This window comes from Tinamus guttatus, unplaced genomic scaffold, assembly GCF_059628265.1.
Source record: "Tinamus guttatus ecotype Peru unplaced genomic scaffold, ASM5962826v1 Tinamus_guttatus_pri_ptg000150l, whole genome shotgun sequence".
NCBI lineage: Eukaryota > Metazoa > Chordata > Aves > Tinamiformes > Tinamidae > Tinamus > Tinamus guttatus.
In genome coordinates this window covers 40,784-63,697 of record NW_028288684.1, presented here as the reverse complement: position 1 = coordinate 63,697, position 22,914 = coordinate 40,784, and the positions used below count along the sequence as shown (strand labels likewise).

General features: G+C 42.7%; 1 protein-coding gene across 2 annotated transcripts in view; it reads right to left on the bottom strand.

The window, feature by feature from the left end:
• FNDC3A (fibronectin type III domain containing 3A) overlaps nucleotides 1-21,071 on the bottom strand; it is a 103,941-nt gene extending 82,870 nt beyond the window's left edge. The window contains exons 1-2 of one of the 2 annotated variants that reach the window (XM_088522166.1): nucleotides 21,050-21,071; nucleotides 5,336-5,464 (exon numbers count right to left, since the gene is read on the bottom strand). In XM_088522166.1, the coding sequence (XP_088378292.1) occupies nucleotides 5,336-5,437 (102 nt within the window). In that variant the 5' untranslated portion in view covers nucleotides 5,438-5,464; nucleotides 21,050-21,071. Of the gene's footprint in view, nucleotides 1-5,335; nucleotides 5,465-20,869; nucleotides 20,927-21,049 lie in introns of those variants that run through there. The other variant, XM_088522165.1, reaches the window with a different exon arrangement.
• Between the last annotated feature and the right edge of the window lie 1,843 nt (nucleotides 21,072-22,914).

Sequence of the window (22,914 nt, the reverse complement as noted above, 5' to 3'; positions counted from 1 at the left end):
TCCACAAGCTACACGTATCGCTTTATCCTTGGATCTTGTTGATAAATAAAGGTAACTGAAGGTTAAGTGCTGTTTCCTAATCCTCAAAAAAAAGAAAATATTTAACAGCTACAGGTGCTTTCTACGGTCTTTGACAATGAAAAGGACTAAGTTTATATGAAGATGTTTCACTTGGCAGCTTTAATGAGATGAAAAGACCGCACAAAACTCCAAGGTCAACATTTTACCTAATTGTCCTGGAATAACGGTGGGTGCAATAGAAATGCAGCATTAATTGAGACAAACCAACTTCACAGTCTAATACCAAGAAAACAAGGCGTGTGTTAAAGTCGTTTGAACGTTTTTCTTTTCTTCTCAGTCACGAATTTACCTTCCCTCACCAGGAAGGATCATGGCTTACATAACAACACACACTCTTCCTGCCCAACCTCGGCAACAACCAGCAAGGCCTCATGGCAGGAGTTACCCTTAGCCGAGCAATCACTCCTGTCTTCATACCAAGCTTTCCCAGTCTCGCCTTGTCTCTACACCAATTCTATGGTTCACCTCCAATCTTACAACCAAAATTTAAACAGTGTATTACCCTTTCTCATGTCATGCATGGTGGTGAGAAGATGCAGAAGTATTTTTTGGTGTGCTTTATGGAAAGGAGCTAAAGGGCTTTCTTCTTTACTCTTCCCTTTCTGGTTATGTCCTGTGAGACTAACTATAGTTTCCATGGGACACAAAAGGCAGATCCCCCACAGCAGCACTGAATGACAGTGAACTGCATACAAAAGTCAACATGAAGTCCTAATATACAGGCTAAATTCCACATGGTTTCAGCCTGAACATGAGCATTCCTCCTGCTTTGTGGGTTGTTTTGCTTTAAAACACGGTGGAAAATCACAGCTTTAACCTAATCAGGCACTTCCACTCTTTGAAGCGCATGACCTTTCATCATAACATGTTCAAATATTTGTATTACTATTTCAAGTTTAAATTGCTAGGAGAACTTTAAGTACCTGAAATTGATTACCTTGAAGATGTGAACTGTTCCAGAAAAGCACTGAATGGTCCACAGCCATTTAGCATCTCAATTTTACATTCTGCCACAATAACCACACAGTGCATTTTACAGCAATTTAAGTCACAGTAATTAAAGTCATTAATTCTGGTAAGATTTATCTTTACATACAATAGGTTTTTTCCTCTCTCTTGCAGTCTCATCTGTTTCACAGCTGAACAAAAATTCACAATTTCTGCCATGAAGGAAAGAGTGCAATAGAGCAAAAGCACGTGTGCATATATGCATATGGATAATATTTTTAAAACTTTCTTCCCCAGTCAGGCCTAAGAGTAGGATTAATTATTTTTAGAGCCAGAGTGCCACCAACACCCAATTAAAGCGAACACATATAGACAAAACATGGTTCTGAATTCTGATGGTGAGAACACAAGTTCTGCCAGACTACACATTAAGTTACCGATTATACAATCCAGCAGCATGGTGCTGTTTCACAGGAATCTAGGGAAGTTTTCATATTTTCAAGGAAGCACCCCTTTTTTCAGAAAATGAGAATAACCTCATAATGAGGGCAAAAGAATTCACTGTCATATTCTAGAACTCATTATGGCAGTAACAAGAAGTCTTTACTACAAAAAGTCACGAAGCACAAAATGATATTAATGTAGCTATAATGTCTCAGAGATACACAGTAACTTCAAAAAGTTACAGAAAAAAATAAGGACTACAATGGGTATTTCAGACATTTTTAACAGATATGAAAAATGTTAAAAGTTACCCTGCTCCCTACTTGTTTCTCAAATATATCCCACTTCATATGATAGTGTATCCTGCTTCTGTAATGTCAAAATATGCGTAATCACCCAGTGACCTAATCTTCCTGCAGCATAAATCTCAATTGGACAACCCAGGCAAAGTAAGCAATACCTGTAATTCTGGATTTCCCAGTTTTCGGATATAAAAAGCATTTCCACTTCTTGATGGTTTCTAAATCAATGGACGTAAGAAGGCTTGCTAGTAGTTTCCTGCTACTAAATGACTTTGCAGATTGTTCATGAGTCACGTATTAGATGCAAAGAGGGAAACTGAAACTAATATGTAACTTTCATCACTTACCCTAGAACACAAAAGGGTAGCCAACACTGTGGCATAATTGTCAGCTACCATGAAGTTAAGAAAGAACATGATTTGCTTTATTCATCATTGAAAACCTATCTAATGCTCCCTGCAGTTGTTTTTCCCTCAACAGTAACATTATCAGTTCCATTGTATATAATATTCTTAAGAGCAGGTGCTAAAAAGATATCTACAGCATATATTATGTTTTTCCTTTAAGATTAATAGGAACTCCTATGACTTTGCTTTTGATCAAATTCTTTGCTTGTTTTCCATTTTTATTACTGCTTGATAGCAAAAGAGAAGCAGCGCTTCTATTTTAATGAAATGTTCCCAAAAGAATACTTAGTCACAGACAGATCTGACTCAAAATCCTGGACCGTGACTAAGTTGGAGAGTATTAGCTTGAGCAGTTTCATTTTTGGAGAAGACAAGTACTGCATCCCCTCAATCATCTTTGAAAGGTCATGGCAATCAGGTGAGGTTCCCGAGGACTGGAAGGAAGCAACTGGCACCTCTCTCTTGAAGGAGAGCAAGGAGGAAAATCAGGGGAGCTACAGACCAGTGAGCCCCAGATCGAGACCTGGGAAGGTGAGGAAACACAGCTCCGTGGAAGCAGTTTCCCAGCACTGAAGACAAGAAGGTGACTGGAATCACCAAGGGGAAATCATGCCTGACAAGCCCGATAGCCCTCTGTGATGAGCTTAGTGGATGAGGGGAGAGGAATGGATGGAGTTTATTCAAACTTCAGCAGGACTCTTGACACTGTCATAATGTCCTCACCGACAAATTGAAGTAATGTGGACTAGATAGAAAGGTGGACTGAAAACTAGCTGAACTGGCAAACTCCAACAGTTATGATTAGTGGCACAAAATCCAGACAGAGGCCAGTCTGCTCCAGTATTCCCCAGAGGCCAATGTTGGATCCAATACAGTTTAGCACCTTCATTAATGACCTGGATGATGGGGCAAAGTGGGAAACAGGAGTGAGAGAGAAGGTTCATACCTCAGGTGGTTGTGCTGCCATTCAGAGGGACCTCGACCAGCTCAAGAAACGAGCTGATGTGAATCTTGTGAAACTCAAAGGGAAGTGTCAAGTCCTGCATCTGTGGAAGAATAACTCCATATACCAGTACAGACTTGGGAGCTTCGTAGAAAGGACCTATGGATCCTGGTGGACATTTTAACCACAAGCCAGCACTGTACTCTTGCAGCAAAAAAAGTAACAGTTTCCTGACTGCAAGAGAAAGCACTGCCAGCAGGTCAAGGGAGGTGATCACCTCTGCACTAGTGAGGCAACTTCTGCGCGGCTGCCTCCCGCTCTGGGCTCCCCAGCATAAGGGAAACATGGATGCTCTGAAGCAGGTGCAGGGAAGGGCCACGAAGGTGACTAAGGGACTGCAGCACGTGACGCTCAGAGAGAGGCTGAGAGAACTGAGACTGTTCAGCCTCAAGCAGAGACAGCTCAGAGGGGGATCCTGGCAGCAGCAGCAGCTGCCGAGTACAGGCAACACAGCTAGATTCTTCTTGGTGGTACCCAGTGAGGTGACTAGAGGCAATGAACATATGTTTAAATATCGGACAGGTTGCCAAGAGAGGTTGTGGAGCCTTCTTCTCTGGAGATCTTCAAAATCTGCTTGGGCACAGTTCTGTGCCACGTGCTCTAGGTGACCCTGTGTGTGCAGGGGGGTCGGACAAGATGAACTCTGGAGGTCCCTTCCAACCTTAAGCATTTTATGATTCTATGTTGAAATTCAAAAATTCCACTTAAACCTAAGCAGTTATTTTACTTCAAGGGAGAAGAAATGAACAAAGCTGTTATAATGTCCAAGAGGGCAGTACTTGTCCAGTGGCGATATTCAAAACTTGACTGGACAGAGGCCTGAACATTAGATGTTTCTGCTTTCATGGGGGAGGTAGGACTAAATCTCCAAGGCTTCTCTCAATTTCAAGGATTCTGTGATCAGTCTACAAAAGTTTTAAACAACAACAGTAGGAAGAAAGAATATTTTTAATGGTGGTGGAATGCCTAATTTTGTGTAGGCATGTTTTGTTCTTTTCTGTATGTAAGGCTTTCAAATTAAATTTTTCAAGATAGGACATGTAAGAAAATACTAACTGTTCTCTTGAATGCTGCAGATGACTCCTTCCACATCCTAATATGTGCAAACAGATTTGGGAGAAAAAGCAAGCTGGAGTATTTCACTTTCGTTCTGGCATTTTCTATCCACATATTTATTCACTAACATTTATTAACTTCCTCTGCATTTAAGCTTCACCTATGCGACAAAGATCTCCCTGCAGCCCAAGCACTGTTGCAATCCACTCTCCAGTCTCATTCTGGAGTCTCTTTTGCCTTGTTTTTTTTTTGGTTTTTGTTTTGTTTGTTTGTTTTTTTACTTCTAAATTATTTCCCTTTTCTTGTGATAAATAATTACTTTTTTGTATTATTGTCAAACATCAAAACAAGAAACTTCCAGATCACGATCCCAAGTCTTTTGCTTTCACAGGCAATAATCTCTCAGTCTGTTCAGATACTTTTAGTCCTTTAAGTGTTCCTTGTTTGTTCCTTGTTCTGTTGTTTAAAACAAACAAGCAACCCACCCACCTTTCTTCCCCTTGGAAGCTGTTCCACAATCATGCTTCTCTGGCATCTAAAAATCCAGAGCTAAAGTATTCCAAAACAGGGACTGCAAGTCCCTCTTAGCTGTCCTTTAGCTAGCCCAGAACAGTCAAGGTATTCAAAATGAGTGCTTAGGTTTAATATAAATAAACAGAAGAAAACCCCACCATACGAGACACTCGGTTGTGAACAAGATTCAATCTAAAGCACACACTGCACCTGAACCAATAAACCCTACCATCGGGGGAAACCTGTTACCCTTCATGAGGTCCCCTGCTGATGCAACTACCTGGCGTCTTAGTTGATTCAGCACAGCAGCTGCCTGCTCCCATCCTCACAGAAACGAGGTCTTCTACAAGACAGGTTTTCTGCTTCGTACTTCTTACTAATGTCTTCTCTGCACCACTTCTCACTTGAACTCATCTCTACAAGACATGCATGACCAGTGCTGTACAAAAATATTCCAGATAAAGGCTTACTGCCTCTTAAAGTGTCAATATGTGTCAATATGCTTAAAGTGTCACTGATGCTGCTGGAAAGAGGTGGGGAAAAAAAAGAAAGAAAAGAAAAAGATATTTAAGTTTCCTTACCTGCTGTGCTCCATCCCCACTAACAATAGGGGAAGTTAGAAGAGGAATTTCACTACTTATAATCGGAGTGGTATCCAGTAAGGGTGGGTGCTCTGCCATCATTGATGGTACACTAATTCACGAGTTCACCTGCAAAGAAAAGTTACTCAAGTGGTTAAACTATATAAATATTTTTGAATTGTTATCCTTCAAAAACAGTGCCAAATATTGATTTTTATAACTCGAATTTATGAAATTAAAAGTAGGTCTCTGATATATGTTCCCATTACACATTTTAAAGCTTACATGCTTGGCAGAGTGTTTTGCTCACCAGTTTAAGCCACAGCTACACTGATAGTAGGTTTAGAGTCCCTCTAGCGGCTGAAGCTCAGAAGATAAATTGCAGTATTGGAGCTAAGAAACCCAGATTTTTTCAACTAATACAAAAACGTGCTTTAAAGTCAAAGCTTGCCCATCACTGCTGACCAAATGTGTACCAGAAAGAACTTACTCACACAAGTGTTCTGGTTTATATGAAACTGGTAAAAACTGAGATCTAAGAATAGGGACACTTTTTTTTTTTTTTTTAAAGTTCGTGATTTTAATTAACTATTAGATGAAACCAGTGTCCTCTTAAAAACTTATTACTGTGAGATGAGTAAGGGAAATGCAAACAAATTAATCTTCTGAGCAATTGTATCCCCTAACATTTCTGTACTTTTAGAATATGTTTAACCCCTAAATTTAAGCTCTGTTGTTCTGATGCCCGCTGGCGCTTTAATAGCTTCACCAGCAGCTAAAACTTCCAAGAAGAAGGTAATGCCTACACACACGAACACAGTTCTCATAACTACACCATAAAGGCTGTGTGAAGGCCGTGATCCATGCCGGCCCTGTCGGACAAGGGCCAGGCCACAGCAGAGAGCTTCTAGAAGATGCTGTGGAGCCCTGGAGAATACAAGGCATGATAACTAACACTGGCGGCCCCAGCTTTAGTCCCAAACCCTGGGGACGTTACTTGAACAGTGAGTACAGCAATGTGCTCTGAAAACCACCCTCCACCTGCCTCAGCACCAACCAAGGAGCTCCTAGGACCAAAGGCCCCATGCAAAAATAAAGACTTAGCTTTCTCCAGAAAAGCAACTGAAGTTACCTTTTTAAGTAACTTCCCCCCCCCCCACCCCACCTCCTACAATGATTTTAAGGCACACCTGGAAAGCAAGTGGGGCTTAATTTACAACAGTTAATGTTGGGACAAAAAAAATCCCTCAGGGCTAAGAGACTTTTTGAAACTCAAGCATGCTTATTTAAGACTCCTTCACCACTTATGCCAAGTCATTTATACCCGATTAGTCAGACTAATTAGTCTCCCAAGGAAGGCTGACCAAGTGCTGTATTCCTGCCTTCCTTCAAACACTTTCCCACTCATCAAAACTCCTGCAGGCTACAGCAAGTGCCCAGCACCTCAGGTGGCCGCGAGCTGACGAGACTTTCTGGGATCATCTTTGGCGCTCCCCAGCGCGCCAGGCAGCGACCCCGTAACGCAGATCGAGCGCAGAGCCTGGAGGCAGCGGGGAGCCTCGGGCCTCCCTTCTGCCACAATGGCTACACCCGGGGCCCTTCTCGCTGCCTCCTGATCTTACGGCTCCAGGCACTTTGAGCTCCTGCTTACACAGTGCCATAGAGAGGAGGGTGACTCTGAAACTCCCAGCGCTCTCCAGGACAGGCTGGAAGTTCCCCGATTGAAACGAATACAACTCATCACTCCCTGTTATGTAAAGCAGCACTAACCTCCTTTGCCTCACACAGGGAATTTTGACTGTTTCCTAACTTGCGATGCACTCACTGCTATCACTGCATATTAGAAATAAATCAAAACATGTCTATCAAATTGGACACTAATGAGAATTGAAAAGGACCCAAATGCATTTAAGTATGACAGCCATGACAACTTGTTCAGCCCTTCCAAGACCAGAGCAGTTTTGCACATACATAACGACTGGCCTCACATTCACTCACTCACTCTCTCAAAGGTGCTTAATAATTTAATTTGTGAAACGGTAATTTAAAAATAATTTTTAAAACCCAAGGTACCACAGGTACGTGGGTATATATTGTCAGGTGCGTGTTCTGCAGTTCGCATGCAGACTTAGGTGTCTTAACTGGGACTCAGCTGAATCCCACTTCCCAACTAAAGCACTTGATTTATTCCGGAGTGTGCGGAAGCACCACTGCTCATTGATTCGCCTTGACAGGAGCTGCTGGGCAGTGTCATTCCTGACTCCCTCTGCACCAGAATTAACAGCCGTCTCGGAGTTAGACAGGTAGCAATCTGAAAAAAATCAATGCTTTCCCAGCAACGCAGCATTAGTTTTCTCTGCAGTGCCACAGAGCCAGCCTCAAAGACGATGGGACTGAATTTCATGCCAATGTGGGTCTGTCACACCTGCCACCAGGAGGATTTGTCCTCTTGCTAGCCAAAAGGCAGCAAACTGCACCAGTCAACAGGCATAACGCAGCCCGTGGGTTAGAGCTGGTATGTCCCCCGCTAAGAATAAGCCCTTCGTTCAGTTCTGAGGACAAAATATAGATAGAAGCTCGGAAAGGGAGACGTATTGCATGGCAGAGAGAGGGGAGGCTGGATAAAATGAACAAAAACTTGGCATCAAGAAAGGGAGAAGTGCTTATTAAGTGTAAGTAGAAATAAGTCAAATTTATATTATCGGAATAAGGATGTCAAACAAGCACTGAAGACACAGCTTTTAAGTCAGCAGATCCACATAGCGCGCATCCAAGACTTTTAGAAGAAATCCATCTCTAGATCTTTGCAAAAGATTCCCAAATAACTTTTGAGTCCTGGGAAAATTTCAAAGGTCTGGAAAAAAAAATCACATATTTAATATTTTATTTTTAAAAGGGTTAATGGGACAACCTAGGCCTGCGAACCCAACAGAAAACTGGGGCCAAACAAGTTAAGAGTTGTTGTTATTTATAAACAATTATAAAATAAGTATGACTGACAAGAAACATCTTTTCCAGTTAACTTGATGAGAATCTTTTTGTGAAGCGTTTCTGATAAAGACACTGCTAAAGCACTGGTGCAACAATCTTAGGCCTGACTTGGCATTATGCAGTATCTTGCCTGAACAAAAGCATAAACATTATACAGATGAAAACCTGACAACTTACCCTCAAAAATGTAACTTAAGTACAGTATTCTGAAATAGTTAAGCACCTAACAGTAAAGGAAGGCACCAACCCTTGGTTTCTCATTTCTCTCTCTCCCTCTCTCTCAAAAAAGAGAGGGAATAAGAAGCCATGGCAGCAATAAAAATAAGTCATCTTTCAGCCCTAAAACTGTACAAATATGAGTAGTATGACACTGTACTAAACCCTTTGGTTATGTCTATACAAAGGTAATATATTTTTTTCAGAACAACAACAAAAAACAAGCACAGATCACCTCAATGCTGCAATGAGCTAAGTCCAAGAAGGATGGGATGATCAAAGTGGACAGAGACACACATGAGCTCCCCCGAAGGCTACCAGCATCGATTATATCAACAGGTGAACGTCATTTTGCAGCGAGAAGGATATTTTTTCTGCTTCCGTCGGCAAATAGCTACACGCTCTACCGGACTAGCTGAACAAGCTGTCTCCAATTTGCTGACTTAAATTGTTGATACCTGTTCAGAAGAGTAATTAGAGTGATTACAGCTTTGTGAAAATATTGTTCCATATTGAAAATACTCCCAGATTCGGGCTATTTACTTTAAATGAGAGCACAGGTGCTGCTTTTATAGATCTGGATGCAAAGCCTGAAGAAGTTATCACTCCAACACTGTCTTCATCTGAAAACTGGAAAAATTACCCCTGCACTGAAGCAGATCAACACGAGCTGGAACCACCCTGAAGGCAAAGAATGGGCACAGCATTATTTTAGTCTCATTCTGTGTAACATTGCTTTGCTAGCTCTGGATGATACAACTTCCTTTCAATTCCATCTCGTTTCCCAATATACTTAGGATACAGAGAGGTCCTGAAAATGAAGAAAAAAAAAAAAAGTTTGTACTGAGACATCAGGTAAGGTTAGCCCCTACAGCCTGCAGAACTACTAATGGGAATTCACTAGTCTACGGCTAAAGTTTCCTGCACCACTGAAAACTAAAGGATACAGCAGCCTTCAGAGTGGTAAAATAATAAAATGAGATAACCAAGGATTTATCTTAAGGCCGACCCAAGCTGCCATCCTCATGGTCACAGTAAACTGGGCCAGAAAAGGAAGACAACACACGAGATGAATAGCTAGATAATACACTGTTGCTAAGCACAGAAGCAGATGAGATGTAATTTTCTACTGGTGGTGCATTAAGGCAGGGTTACTTACAAGCCTGTACTGACTCACGCACAGCAACAACCACTGCACGGACAGTTATCTCCTTCCTTGTCTTGGTACTGAACATACAGAACCAGTAGAAACGATTCAGGGCGTAGTTCAGGATCGCAGACTCAGCTGAGGCTGTTCCTCCAGAACCCTCACCGAGGCTGTGCTTCAGTTCAAGGGAGCTGTAGGGCCTCACCATCTCTCAGCCAAGCTGTGCAGGTTAACGCTTTGTAGGAGGTTTAGGTAGCAAACTCCCACTATCTTCTACGCAATCTAATGCCTGTTCTTTTTCCTTACTTTCTTACAGTGGTAAATGAAATTGGAAAATAAGGAACAGGTATTCAAAGGTATTTTTCTGAAGGTTATCAGAGCTGAAACAGAAGTGAAGGCATCTGAATTTACTGTATATAAATTGTTTAGAGTCCCTCCAGGACCAATGCATGAGAAATATTCGAGTGGATCATGCGAATAAGTCGCAAGTCTAAATTACGTGAAATTTCAGTAGCCGAGTTCAGCTCCCTAAGTAAGTATGCCTTCCTGCGGCACTACTCACATGCTCTAAAGAGATATATACAACACTGCTGATTTCTCCATCATCTGCTCATTAAGGATTGAAGAATATTACAAGGCTGAGCTCACTGGGCACTGAATTTCCTCCGCACATGCACCAGATCAGCATTTCCATCTCCAAGAGCCTTGCAGCTGATCTTATTGATAGCCTCTTTTGAAAACACCCCAGCAGTAAATCAGCTGGATCACCAAAGTGCAAGAACACCCAAGTCAGCAGCGCTGAGGACTAACAAGGCGCTAGCATGAGCGAGGGAAGCGGTTATTCCCACTGCTCGGCACTCCCAGGCTGCCGCTGGAATATCGCATCCGGCTTTGCTCTTCCCCGACCACATGCTTGGCCTCAGTCTAAGAGAGATGCTAAGAGACATGAAGAGCATTATGGGGCTACAGCACATGCTGGACAAGGAGAGGCAAAGAGAACTAGAGGAGCAACTTGAGCTGTTTTGGAAATTGGCCTCAATACAAGCAAGGGCTGAACCTGGCAATCTCCAAAGGTCTCTTCTAAACTAATTTTTTATATGAATATGGAAACCTAGACCTCTGAAATATAAACCTGTAACACCAAAGTTAAATGGCTTTCATGGACCAAAACCCACAGAGAGCCACCACCAGCCTCTCTCCCAAGCCATTAAACACTGGGATTAGGTTTTGGATTCTCAATCTACAGTTTCAAGGCAAGGACAGCAATAACCAAACTTAAAAGACTTCAGGGAATGTGGCCCCAAGTCAGTAACCAAATGAAAGTCATAACCAAATTATTTCATGCTCCATGTTTCTCTTAAGAGAAGGAAAGAGAATGGCTGTAGAAGATCATTGCAAAAATAGAAGTTACAGTTTGTATATTTTTTGAAAAAAAAAAGCATAAACAGACCTATTTTCACTGTTTTTTAGGCATTACTATGATTAAAAAAGCATACTAACAGTTAATAATGTTATGCGCAACAAGTTTAAGACAGACTTATTTTCTACAGATTTGCCCCTTCTGGTTACCGTGGCTGATATGAAGCCCAAATAAGTGCCTTTCCCACAAGTGGAGCACTTACAGCCTCCCCAGTGGATTCTCCAAGGTGCACTGATGGAGACATTCGCAATATTTCATTCTCCTCAGTTTTCGTGATGTACACAGCACTGCTCCTCTACCTGCTTTCTTATCTTCACAAAACTCACAGAAATGTCATGTGCTTGACATCCCTAGACCTGCCAAATCAGATGACCATCGGATGCATACATTATTAGGGAAGAATAAACACAGAGGCCTTGATTTTATGTGAAGTGAGGGTAAAACCACATGGGAGAAGATGAGGAAAAGTGCTTACTACAAAAAGGTGCCGCCTAAGGAGCACCCTCGCTAAGTGCTGCCATGGTGTACGGTGATATCGCATTAGAAATGGCAAAACCGGGGGCATTCCAGGATGTCCTTCGATCAGCAGTGCAGTTTAGGACATGGTGACATGGGTCAATTTTTTAGTATCTACCACAGGATTAAATTATCTTCATTATTTCTTACACTTCTTACAAGATCTCTCCTGCCCACCCATTTGAGACTTGCAAATATTATTAAGATTTCTCCTAATCTGCCAAATGAGCCAACTAGTTCAGAGGTCATCAGATGGGGTAGACAAATACAAGTGCCTCAGCTGTACAAACATGCTAAAAATGGGAAAAATCTGGGGGAAAAATAATACACCAATCACTTCCTGGAAGGGGAGGAAGGGGGGAAAGCCACACACGACAGATGTTAATCATGTCTCTTAATGCTGGAAAGAGCTCAGATACAGCGATATAGCTGCTGTAGAAAAATATTACAGCACAATTAGCCAGTGATCCATAAGACTGCACCTGAGCTATTAAAATTATGAAGCACTCTGAAGACAATTGCTTTATTTTTTAAAAAGTCAGTTTAAGAATGGGTTAAGGTTTTTTTTTTTTTTTTTTTGTAGATTTGCTATTTTTTTCCTATTCACACATTTTCAGATGTGGCAATTAGAATATACCAGCTTTTGTTTTCTTAGTGCTACACTAATTATTTCTATTAATATGCAGTTTATTTAGAGATGTGTCTTGCTCTTCCTAAAGCTTTTTTTCTGTTTTAGAAAAAAGAAAGGTTCCTGGAAAATTTGGTAAAACATTTTTCAACAGCATGGAGAAACAAAATTGCTATCTTTTTTAAAATAAAGATCCTAATAGAGCATTTATATCTGACTGATTTTACGATCTCTTTTTAAACAAATTACTGAAACAGTATTCAACTTAGACTTATTTGAAACATTAAAGTTGCATCAAGCAGAATATACATACAAATCATAAGAAATATAGTTTTGCAAAGTTAATCAAAGACCATCACTTTAATCACTAGAAACAAAATCAAAACAGCTAAAAATTAAAATGCATTGAAAAATATTTTAATAAACTCTGTAATTCCCCACAATAAAAAGAATATATGACCTCTACCATAATGAAGCAAGTATTCTGGCAGCAGCTCACAAGGGATGCCACAGGTTTCCACTGATCACTGTAATCTCACAGAAATCCTGAGATGTGATACTTCCCTCTGCGCATACTTGGTTACTACTGGAAGGCAAATATTAATCGTTTTAATACGATTATCAAGAAAATACTGATTCACAAATGAAACTGCACTTGGGTAGCTGAAACAGTTACTGGATGCAGCTCTCTCGCAGTGGCTGCTGCCTGTTCTCAAAGCACAAGCGGCCAGAGGGCTACAAAATTGTAAACCTTCAGTCACTGCAGTTCAGCACAGTAAATCAGCACCTACTGCTGGTTACCTTTATATTCCAGGTTTTGAACTCCAGTGATTCAGGAGCAGCTCCGAGTTCAGTTCATGCCTTGATGTCATGGGTACTACGACTTACTTACACAAGCAGGCACAGCAGATAACAGGGAACACTCCAGCTGTTGACTTTAAAGCACTTCTGCTTATGAGCTGGCAGTTTCTGAGTCTAATCCAAACAGGATAAACTCCTACTAACAGCTAAAACGCTGAACTTTTGAAGGTGAAGTCTACATAAATAACCAGACATTGATAAACCAGTCATACGGAGAGGGCCAATACATTCACTGATAGTTCTACATTTGACTTGTCCAGCATTTAAATTGTGAAGTGACAATGTGTTGGTATTAAGAAAAACACAATGAAAACTGCCTAAAAGTAATACTTATTGTTTTTAAATGTTACTATTAGATATACATATATACACAGTATTATTAGATTCTTGTTGCACCTTCTGAAGGCTGTATGTGGATGACCTACATATAACACATACAGATTTTGAAGATAGTGCAAAAGGAGAATTCAGCAGGACTTTCCAAAGACTTGCCCCTCTTTCCTTTCCTTTCCTTCAAAGGAAAGGAGCCGAAACTGGCTCTGTAAGCTCTAGAAAGAGATAACCGTAGTCATTTCACAAATCACAGTTTATCTGTTCATCTTACACCTCATTTGATAGTGTGCACTTTCAAATCAGTGAGTAAGTGTCAGCAGCAGAGTATTAAGTTACCCCTGGCCTTTAGCAGGCTCATCAGTGCGATCCGCTGCTGCGTGTGGCTTGGGAGCTACAGCGTGGCCTCCGCTGCCCTACGGAGGTGACTTTCTTCTGGACACTCCTGGGAGGTATTCTCAAAACCAGGGATCTGTGAGGCGCACTTTGTTTTTACGCCATTTGTAACTGCAGTACCATTCTGCTTTACACATCACCAATCTAAACTATACAGCTGTTTCATTTGCTTTGCAACCTTTATTCCCCAAACCTTCCCTAAACTCTCATTTTATTTTCACAGTAGTTAATTAGCTTCTTCCCGACCTTTGGCAGAACTGCATTGCCTGCAGTATATTTTCTGAAAATCATATGGGCTCAAAAGCATCTTGGCCTTAGCTGCTTCACCATTATTCTTGCTTTCATTTTTGTTTAAGAACGTGTTCCTTTTCTGAAAATGCAAGCAAATTTTATGCCAAGGATCAAGCTATTTCCTTGTTTGTTACTGGCTCCCTGTTTTTAGAAACTAAGAGCAGTGAGGACGAATTTTCAAAGTAATGATTTTTCATATGATTCCATTATAGCAAACTAAAAACCTGTATTTATTTTTATTCATGTGATGTAACTGGTCACTGAGATAAATATATAGCATAGAGAGAGCTGCCAGCGCTGGAGCTACAAACAAGAGCATATGATTCTAGAAGAACCAGTAGCTCTTAACTCTTACGAAACAGTTCTTTCCTTTCCTGCTTGCTCTGAAAAACGAAAACTCTGCTATGCAAAGCTAAGATAACATCAGAGCAACACAGCTATTTGCCTAACAGCTGCAAATGTAGATTTTATGATTTCTTTCCACTGATTCCTTTTGAATACAGGTTGTTTCAGGAAAATCTGTAGGTTTCTACTTCCAGAAGGAACAGGATGATACATCACAGGCCAGGAGAGTCACTTGGAAACTACAACCCAATAGCGAGATTACACCAAAAAAGAAGGAAGTTTGAGGTCTAACAGACATATTTGATATACCGTTTAATAAAAACCTTAAACTGCCATAATTCAGCTTTACTAAGTAGTACTACCAGCTCTTGAGCATGTGCCACTGTAAGCAACTGGCCAACAAGGCAAATTAAACTGGAGGACAGACAGAGCTTAAGATTAATCTTACAAAAATCGATCAGTTTTAACCTGGATCAGCTGCCTGAACTATCTCCCCATGCAGGTTGTGTGCCAGGCAGAAAAGCAAGCAGCCAGAGAGGTACCTCTTCTTGCAGCACTAATGTGGGATATTCACAAATCCACAGACCACAACAGCAAAGAGTCAAAACAGTCACCCTGACAGGTGCTTCGCCTCCTGGACATTAAGCTTAATGACAACAGTACCGAAGCACTTACTTGCGTGCCATGAAAGCGGGGTAGTCAAACAGCATCTGAAGTTGAATGTCAAAATGCAAGGGGACCAGCTAGTTTGGCTTCCCAGCCAGAGGCAGAGCTCTTCTCAGATTTCTACTTTACACCTTAAGCTGCAAAGTCTCTCCTGAATAGTTCTCAATTTGTTAACAAAATAAATTCACAAAGCTCTATAGGTTTCTGTTTGGAGCTGTATTGCCATGATGCACAGATTTAAGTGTACTGCAGTATTTTTAAATTTTATTCCCTGAATTAAAGCAATTTATCATTGCCATTGAAATGCCAGGATTGAGCGCAATACACATATATGCTGTTACATGAGGACAGGCGAGTTCTGAGCAAGCCTGAAGAAGTTGAAATAAATTGCCTTTCAGCTGCGCCTAACACTGATCATCTCCAACTGTCCCTATTCACTTCTGTGGGTTCTTTCAGTCTTCTAAAGTGATTTAGTGCCTTCAGTCTACCTTCATACTAGACTAAATGGGTGAAGGAACAGTTGTCCTAAAACTTGTTTATTAGGCAAGTCCTGTGGTTAACGATATTTACTTAGTCAAAAAAAAGTCCCTGATGGGTCCCATTGATGGGTAAATCGAAACCTTAGCAAAATATAGTTACAGTCAAAGTTCCCTCTAATTGTCAAGATACGAGAAGTCGCCTGTTTTTGCTTTTGACATTTGTATGCTTGCAAACGGACGTTCACCATTTTTGCTATAGTTTTGTTTTTAGCTATATACACACTTTTTGCTCATCCTTGCTACATGATTTGCTACCACCTTCTAGAATGTGTTTCCCCTGCCCCAAGAAAAGCTGATATACTTGAAATTTTTCTTGCTTGACTCAGCTTCCTTCTGTCAAGTCATCTAATAGTTATAGGTGCAGTTTAAAAAAAAAGGAGAAAAAAAAAGAAAAAAAAAGGAAACACCCATCACCAAAGACCTACACACTGAAAACTGGAAATTGAAACAGATTAAGATTTACTTTGCAATCAAAAGCATGATATACCATACTGAATAGGCTACATTTGCAAGAGGAAGTGAGAAACACTTGGCATACAAGAACCTACAAGCATGGGATACTGCCAAGTAAAGCACTGGCCTTATTACAGACATTGGATCTGCACACTGGACAAACTCGACAGCACTTACAAAGAAGTAATTACGTATGTAAATGATACGCAGGCATACTTTATTTTAAATATAACAGTGAAATTCTAGATTTAACTTTTATTTTCGTATCAGGATATTCGAGAGCAAGAGATATTAAAAACTGAACTTCCCAGATACAAATACAAGCAGAGATAATAAAGCATCTTAAGAACCGTCATGTCAAAGGCAAAGTTAATATTTTTGTGTCTTTATAGCCCACTTACTGAATCAAGCTACTATCTACAGCTACCACATTATAAACTCATTTGAACCTTGTTGCTTTCCCATGGACAATATTTCAATGGACAATATTTTCCAGATTTCAATAATAAGGTGGGATTTAAACTTTTGCCCCCACTTCTTCAAATCAGAGTGCCTGAGTTCTGTTGCCTAAACTTAAGTAGCCTTGAAACAGTTTTCTGACAATACTGTGTAAGTCCACATGCTGCCAGGAAAACCGAATTACTTGTTTTAATGCTGTCACTGGAAATCAGAAGATTTATCACCACTTGAAATGATGGGCTTCTCTCTGACTAACGGACTACAAGAACTAAGTTTAACTGGTTAAACTGGGATCAAAAAATTTTATTTTCTGACAGCTCTTTATGTATATGCCTAAAGTAATTAAATATGTAATCAGGGAAAATATTTTCCATGGCCTATAAATGAAGAAGTCTTGCATCATATGGCTCTCCCTCTTACTTCTCTCTTAAATGCTTCAGAACAATTCTGGGAGTAGGGCTAAAGAGAGAAGAAACACAATACAGGCAAATTCAGCACTTTAGCAACTTCTGCAAGTTGCTATTGGTATTGTGTTGGCACTCAAAACACTAAACTGAAAGAGAGGGCACCAGTACTAAGGTGATGTTTTGACCTCAGAAAAGAATGCAGAATGATAGCACAAGAAGTTTCAGACATCCCGAAAAAGCAAAAGTCTAAAGGAAGACAAAAATATAAGTTCAACTAAAACTGGAGGGTACATGAGTTGGTCTAGTGAGACTGGGGGCAGCAAATTTGCTTGTCCCAGGCAAAAAATGGCAGAAGTTTCTTAGGAACAGTGAACACAGAGACAAGTATGTCTAGACTAACTCAGAGAGGTGCTGGGAAGACACAGGCAACAAATATGGTGTTAAGAGCTTTAATAAAAGGCTTGGAAAGCTGAAGGATATTCCATTCCTGAGGTACAACAAAAGTAAACAAAAAAACATTCGACCCGGATACAGCCGTGCAGGAGGGTTGCACAATCTTCCACACAGCTGCACTGTCAAAATGAAGACCAACAGCTTTCGCATCAAGTATGCTGACCAAAACAGATAACTTAAGGAAGAGCACACACCTATTACATGGATGAGACTAGCAGTAAAAATAAAAATAAAAATAAATAAAATCATATATTACTAATGGTCTAACATATAAACAGCATAGGAATTTGCTAGATTTATGCTAAAGTCAGCTACAAGAGGCTTTTTTTTTTTAAACTGGTTATAGACTCATGAGAATGTGAAGTGGGAACAAGACCGATCTTGGGGCAAGCGGAAACAGACAGACTTCCAAAACATTAGTCCAATCTGAAACTAACTGCAAATTGATCAGAACAACGAAGGTGAAAACCTGCAAGAAATATGTAATGTGTTGCAGACACTCTAACTATTTGCTATCTCGATGAATCCTACAAAAGGGAAGCCCCAGGATGACAATTCAAAATAGTACTGGAAATAAACAGAAAGAGTAAACTCTACGGATAGACAAAGTTAAGAAAAGTTCTTAACTCCAAGTTTACTTTATATAGTAAGAAGCAAGCAAAAAATGGCCTCATTTCTGTAACACAGGAAACATTGTGTTATAAACAAAATAAACATCGTTTGTGTTTACTGTACAGAAAAAAAAAAAGCAGCTATGTACTCATTCCAATTATTATCACTGTTCTGAGATGCAAGCACTATCTTCTAGTTAAGCTAAAGAACTGTCAGTGCAAGTCAAATCTGTTTCAGCTAGGTCTGGTTCTACAGGAAAAACGGTGGCCAAGAGCTCAAATCATGTATTGTAAATTGCAGCAAGGCTGGATTTTGCTACACACTGAAAAAAATTGTCATTGCATATTTTAATTAAGTCAACAGGTTTAAAATAAAGGATGATAAAATATAAAGCTATTACTTATAGACCTAACAGAGAATCCAATTCATAATTTGCCTTGCTAGATCACAGGCATACCAATGGAAAAAAAATCATGGTACCTCTAGACATTTTAAAAGGGGTTGGACTAGAAAGCCTGTAATGATTGGAAGCTGGAGGTCTTTTTTTAGCATCTGCCTGTTGAGGGGGCAAAACTAGCAAAGATCTGGTTACTTCATTCCCCATCCTATGCCCCTCCAAAAGAGGGCCAGGAGGAGACGCCTGGGTTTGCCATTTTGACAGAGATCTCAGTTGATAAATCACCAGAGCAGCAGTTCTTCATGCTTCCAAGTATTCAGTGTTTCTACAGTCTAACACCATTCACAATAATATAGAGTATTTTCAGAAGTGAACTGTCAACAAGTTAAATTGGTGAGCTGTCTGAAAGCATTTAGAAGTTGTACTGTTTAAGAAAAAGTATTGACCCAGATGGAATATTGTACAACTCATGCTTCGGGGGTTTAGCTTCCCAGAAAGTCATAAGACAGAATACTGCAAAACATATTCAGCTAAGTAGCTAAAGTTGCAAAAACAATTAGTAAGGTTCTTTTGCAGGTATCGTAGGCCAAATCGATCATCAGTGGAACACTGAGTTAGCAGAAGTAGGTCCAAAGTCAAGCTAAATTAAATGACCACAAGGTAGAGAAAAACAGACAAAAACATTAAGATTCACTGCTCTCACTAACCAAAACAAATGAGTTAGTAGTCTGATTCATAATTCAAGTTTCTGCAATTCCATTACATCATTACCTATACTAGCAAAAACCTTTGAGTTTTAAGTCCCCAGTGCATAAACTAGTGGAAACTTGAAATTTTAACAAGGTAGAAACGTGACTGGTGGATGGAATCGGCTAACTGCAGTGCTGCATGTAATGCCATGAGCCACAAGCAACTCTCACACCAAGAGCCTGTCATATAGTAAAAGCCTCAGAAGGTTTCCCTCTGTCCTGAAAAAACACGAGACGCTCATTCAATTTTGCATTTACGTCTGCTGAAAGATTGCTTGTTGCAATCAAGTGGCCCAGGCAACTGGTAGCCTTGCTGAGGACAAGGATCGCCACGTCTTGCATCTCAACAAAGGCTTCATCCATCGAAACCTCCATCCATCAAAGCCTGCGGTATAATCGATTCAATAAGGATGGGAGATCACCAGAAAAAAAAAAAAAAAAAAAAAAGAAAGAAATCTTGGCTTGTCAAAACAAGGTTCAACAAAAAAAGCCTCAGATTCAAGATATATGTGCCAAGATGACTTGCATACATACTTCACGTGCAGAGTGAATCGAGGCCAAGAGGCTATTTTCACAAATTTGATGAGGACCCTTCCTGCTCCCCATGTTTAGTAGAAATGGCAGCTACTAAGAGCCCTACACAGTTCACAACATTACTGATACTCAGCTACTTCCAACTTCCATGCATGCGCACAACCTTCTCTCTACCTGCAAGCTCGCTTCGCCTCCTTGCATCATGTGATTAAACTTCACAAATACTTAAGACCATTTCCTTAAAAGTTCACGGTGGGGGCTGGAGAAGTAACCAGCCGTTCAGTCTGAATTTTAAGGCCTGCTGAGTTGCTATGATTCAGACTGCTTCATGACACAATACAAACACATACAGGCAGGCAGACGCACAAAAATTAAACTGTAGCCCGCACTGGGTGGTATAAGCACAGAGTTACCTGTTGCTGTAACAGCTTAAATAGCTTCTTTTTAGCTTAAAACTCGGCAGGGCTGGAACCTCCAGCTTCTGAGATAGAGGTGAATAAATACTTAATAGCCAGAAAGTTAAGAGACTTGAAGTCACGATAACTTAAGCGATTTATGATTTCAAATATGAAGATAGATAGCTCAAACACGGATTTAGATCTTAAAAATGGAAACTGCTTGATGCAACTGTCCGATCCGCGGCGGCACCTGCCGCCCGGCGCCGCCGCTGCCCCCGACAAGTGCCCAGCAGCTCCCCGGGCGCTCCCGCCCGACGCGCTTTCCTCGCTGGGCTCCTGCGGCTTCTTCCCCGCGCTCCGCACCACCGATCCCGCCCGCTAAGTTTCGCTTTTGCTCCTGGGGGTGCGTTTCACTTTCGGGCTGCCTGGAAGCGACAAGAAGTTGGCGCTCGGGCGGCGATGCTCGGGACGCGGCCACCGCGAGCCGGGGAGCGGGCGCGTCGCCCCTGCGCCCGAGGGCGCCTTTCTGCTCGGCGCGGGGAGAAAAACAACTACGGGAGATGCCGAGAAACCGCCACTTCCTCCTCCTCCTCCTCGCCGCCCGTCACGGCCGCGCCGCTGCTCCCCCCGGCCCCGCGCCCGCAGCGGCAGCTGGAAGGAGGGAAAGGAGGGAAGAGAGGGAAGGGAGAAAAGGAAGGAGGGAGGGAGGCGAGCGCCACGACTCACCGCCATGGCCCCGCCGGCGCTCCCGGCTAACGGTCCGCTCCGCTCCGCGGCGCCAGGGCGGGGAGCGCAGGGGAGTTCCCGATGGCGCAGCCCGGCCGGGGGCGGCGCCGCCGCTCCCCACACCCCCTCGCCCGCCCCCTCCAGGTACGGGCGCCGTCGCCGCCGCCTCCCGCCCCGCACCTGTCACTGCCGCCCCCGGCCGCCGCCGCGCCCGCCGCCGCCGCCGCGCAGCCCCAGCGCCCCGCGCCGCCGCGCCCGCCGCAGCGCCGCCGCCATCTTTGCGAGGGAGGGAGGCAGCCGGGGGGGACCGTTGGCTCCGGGGCGCGCTGCGCCTGCGCGCGCGCCCCCCCCACACTCCGCGAGGGGGCGGGGCTTTGGGGAGGGGCGTGGTCATGGTGTGAAGGCGGGGCCTGCTCTGCCACCCGCGGGCGCGGGGTCACGCGGCGCCATTTGCCGGGGTGCCGAGGTCCCAAATGTGCGGCCGGTTTCGGCCCCTCTGCGTGAGGCGCGGCGACCCCCAGGGGCAGATCTGCTTCCCTGGGCACCCGAGCCCTGCCCCAGGGTGTCCCGTGCCCAGGGTGTCCCGTGCCCAGGGTGTCCCGTACCCAGGGTGTCCCATATCCAGGGTGTTTTTTTCCCCACTGCTTACGTGAGGAGAAGCTGTCTCCCCTTAGTGCCTGCGGTGCTGGGTTCATGCCCTGAATGCTAATTCTCCACAGCCCCTTGCCTCATGCTTGTCCTTTGGAGCCACATGGACCAAAGTGGAGGCAATGAGGTGTTTCGTAGAGTTGATCTGTCAATTTGCCTCTGAGTTCTGCGTTACCAACAAGTCGCTCCTCCTTTCGGCAGAGTCCGAGTCTCTCTCGCAGCTGCACGCCCTGGCGTGGGCTGCAGCAGTGGCTCTTTGGCCACCCGGGCGCTACGATCGCCCTCCGGCCGTGTTCCCGGTGAAGCAGCCCGGTGTTCCCGGGAGCGAACGGGGCCGTGTGGCCTTGGGGACACGCTGCCTCGTTAGGTGCTGCAGTGATTCATGCCACGGCGCTCGCCGATGAGTCAGTGCTGCACAAATGCCGCCGCACTCCGGACTCTGCCTGGAGAGCCCTCGCTTCCCTCTTGTGCTCCAGCTTCCATAGCCATCCCCTGAATCCTCTGGAAGTCTCAGTGGGCTGCAACTCCACGTGGACCGGGGAGCATTTCAGCCTCTTCACCCCATCCAAACGCTGTCCGGCAGGGGCTGGGCGGAGTGTATAATTTTGCCTTGAGTGATGCAGTCCTTCATCTGCTTCCTTCCTTTCTGGGTCATAAGTATATAAATAGGAGTATATAAAATTCCATTTTCTGCTGCAAGGCCAATTAAGATCAGCTGGAAAATGACTCAGAATAATGCTGGAAGTTGGAAGGCATGGCAGTGCCAATATAGTGACCTCTTTATCTCTTTTTATGGATTCAGATGTATAAAATAGACTCTTCTAAAACGAAAATGAAACAGATTGGGAATATTTACCAACCTAGATTGCTGATACAGATCTGAGTGACGTTTAGATGACTGAGCAAATGCCCTTCCTTTCATCCATTGCAGAACTTACCAGAAGAAGCCACAGGGACAGAATTTCTTCACTGGGTTACAGCAGATATACCTGCATGTGCTGCTGATGTACATTTGTGAAACTGATACTGCAATTAAGCCCAGAGAGGAGCAAGAAAGGAAATCCATCTTGGCAATGTGTTGAGGTTTACCCTGTTTAAGTGCAGTCTTGGTTGCACAGCAATGTGCCCCTTTCTGTGGCGCTCATTTCCCCTATAAAATATAGGTGCTGTTCCTAGGGAATTCAGAAACATCAGTGTTATTACGGTTGTTACTTCATGCTTTTTTTTCAAGCTGTAACTACTCAGAAAAACAATGCCATCATAGTGCCTGGGATGAGAAGTGGACAACTCACGCTAGGAGGAAAATCGAGGTCACTGGAACACGTTCTGCAGCTCTCTCCGTCCTCATAGGAAATGGGGAAAACCTCCAGGTCTAAAGTGGCGTAACATGGTGCAAG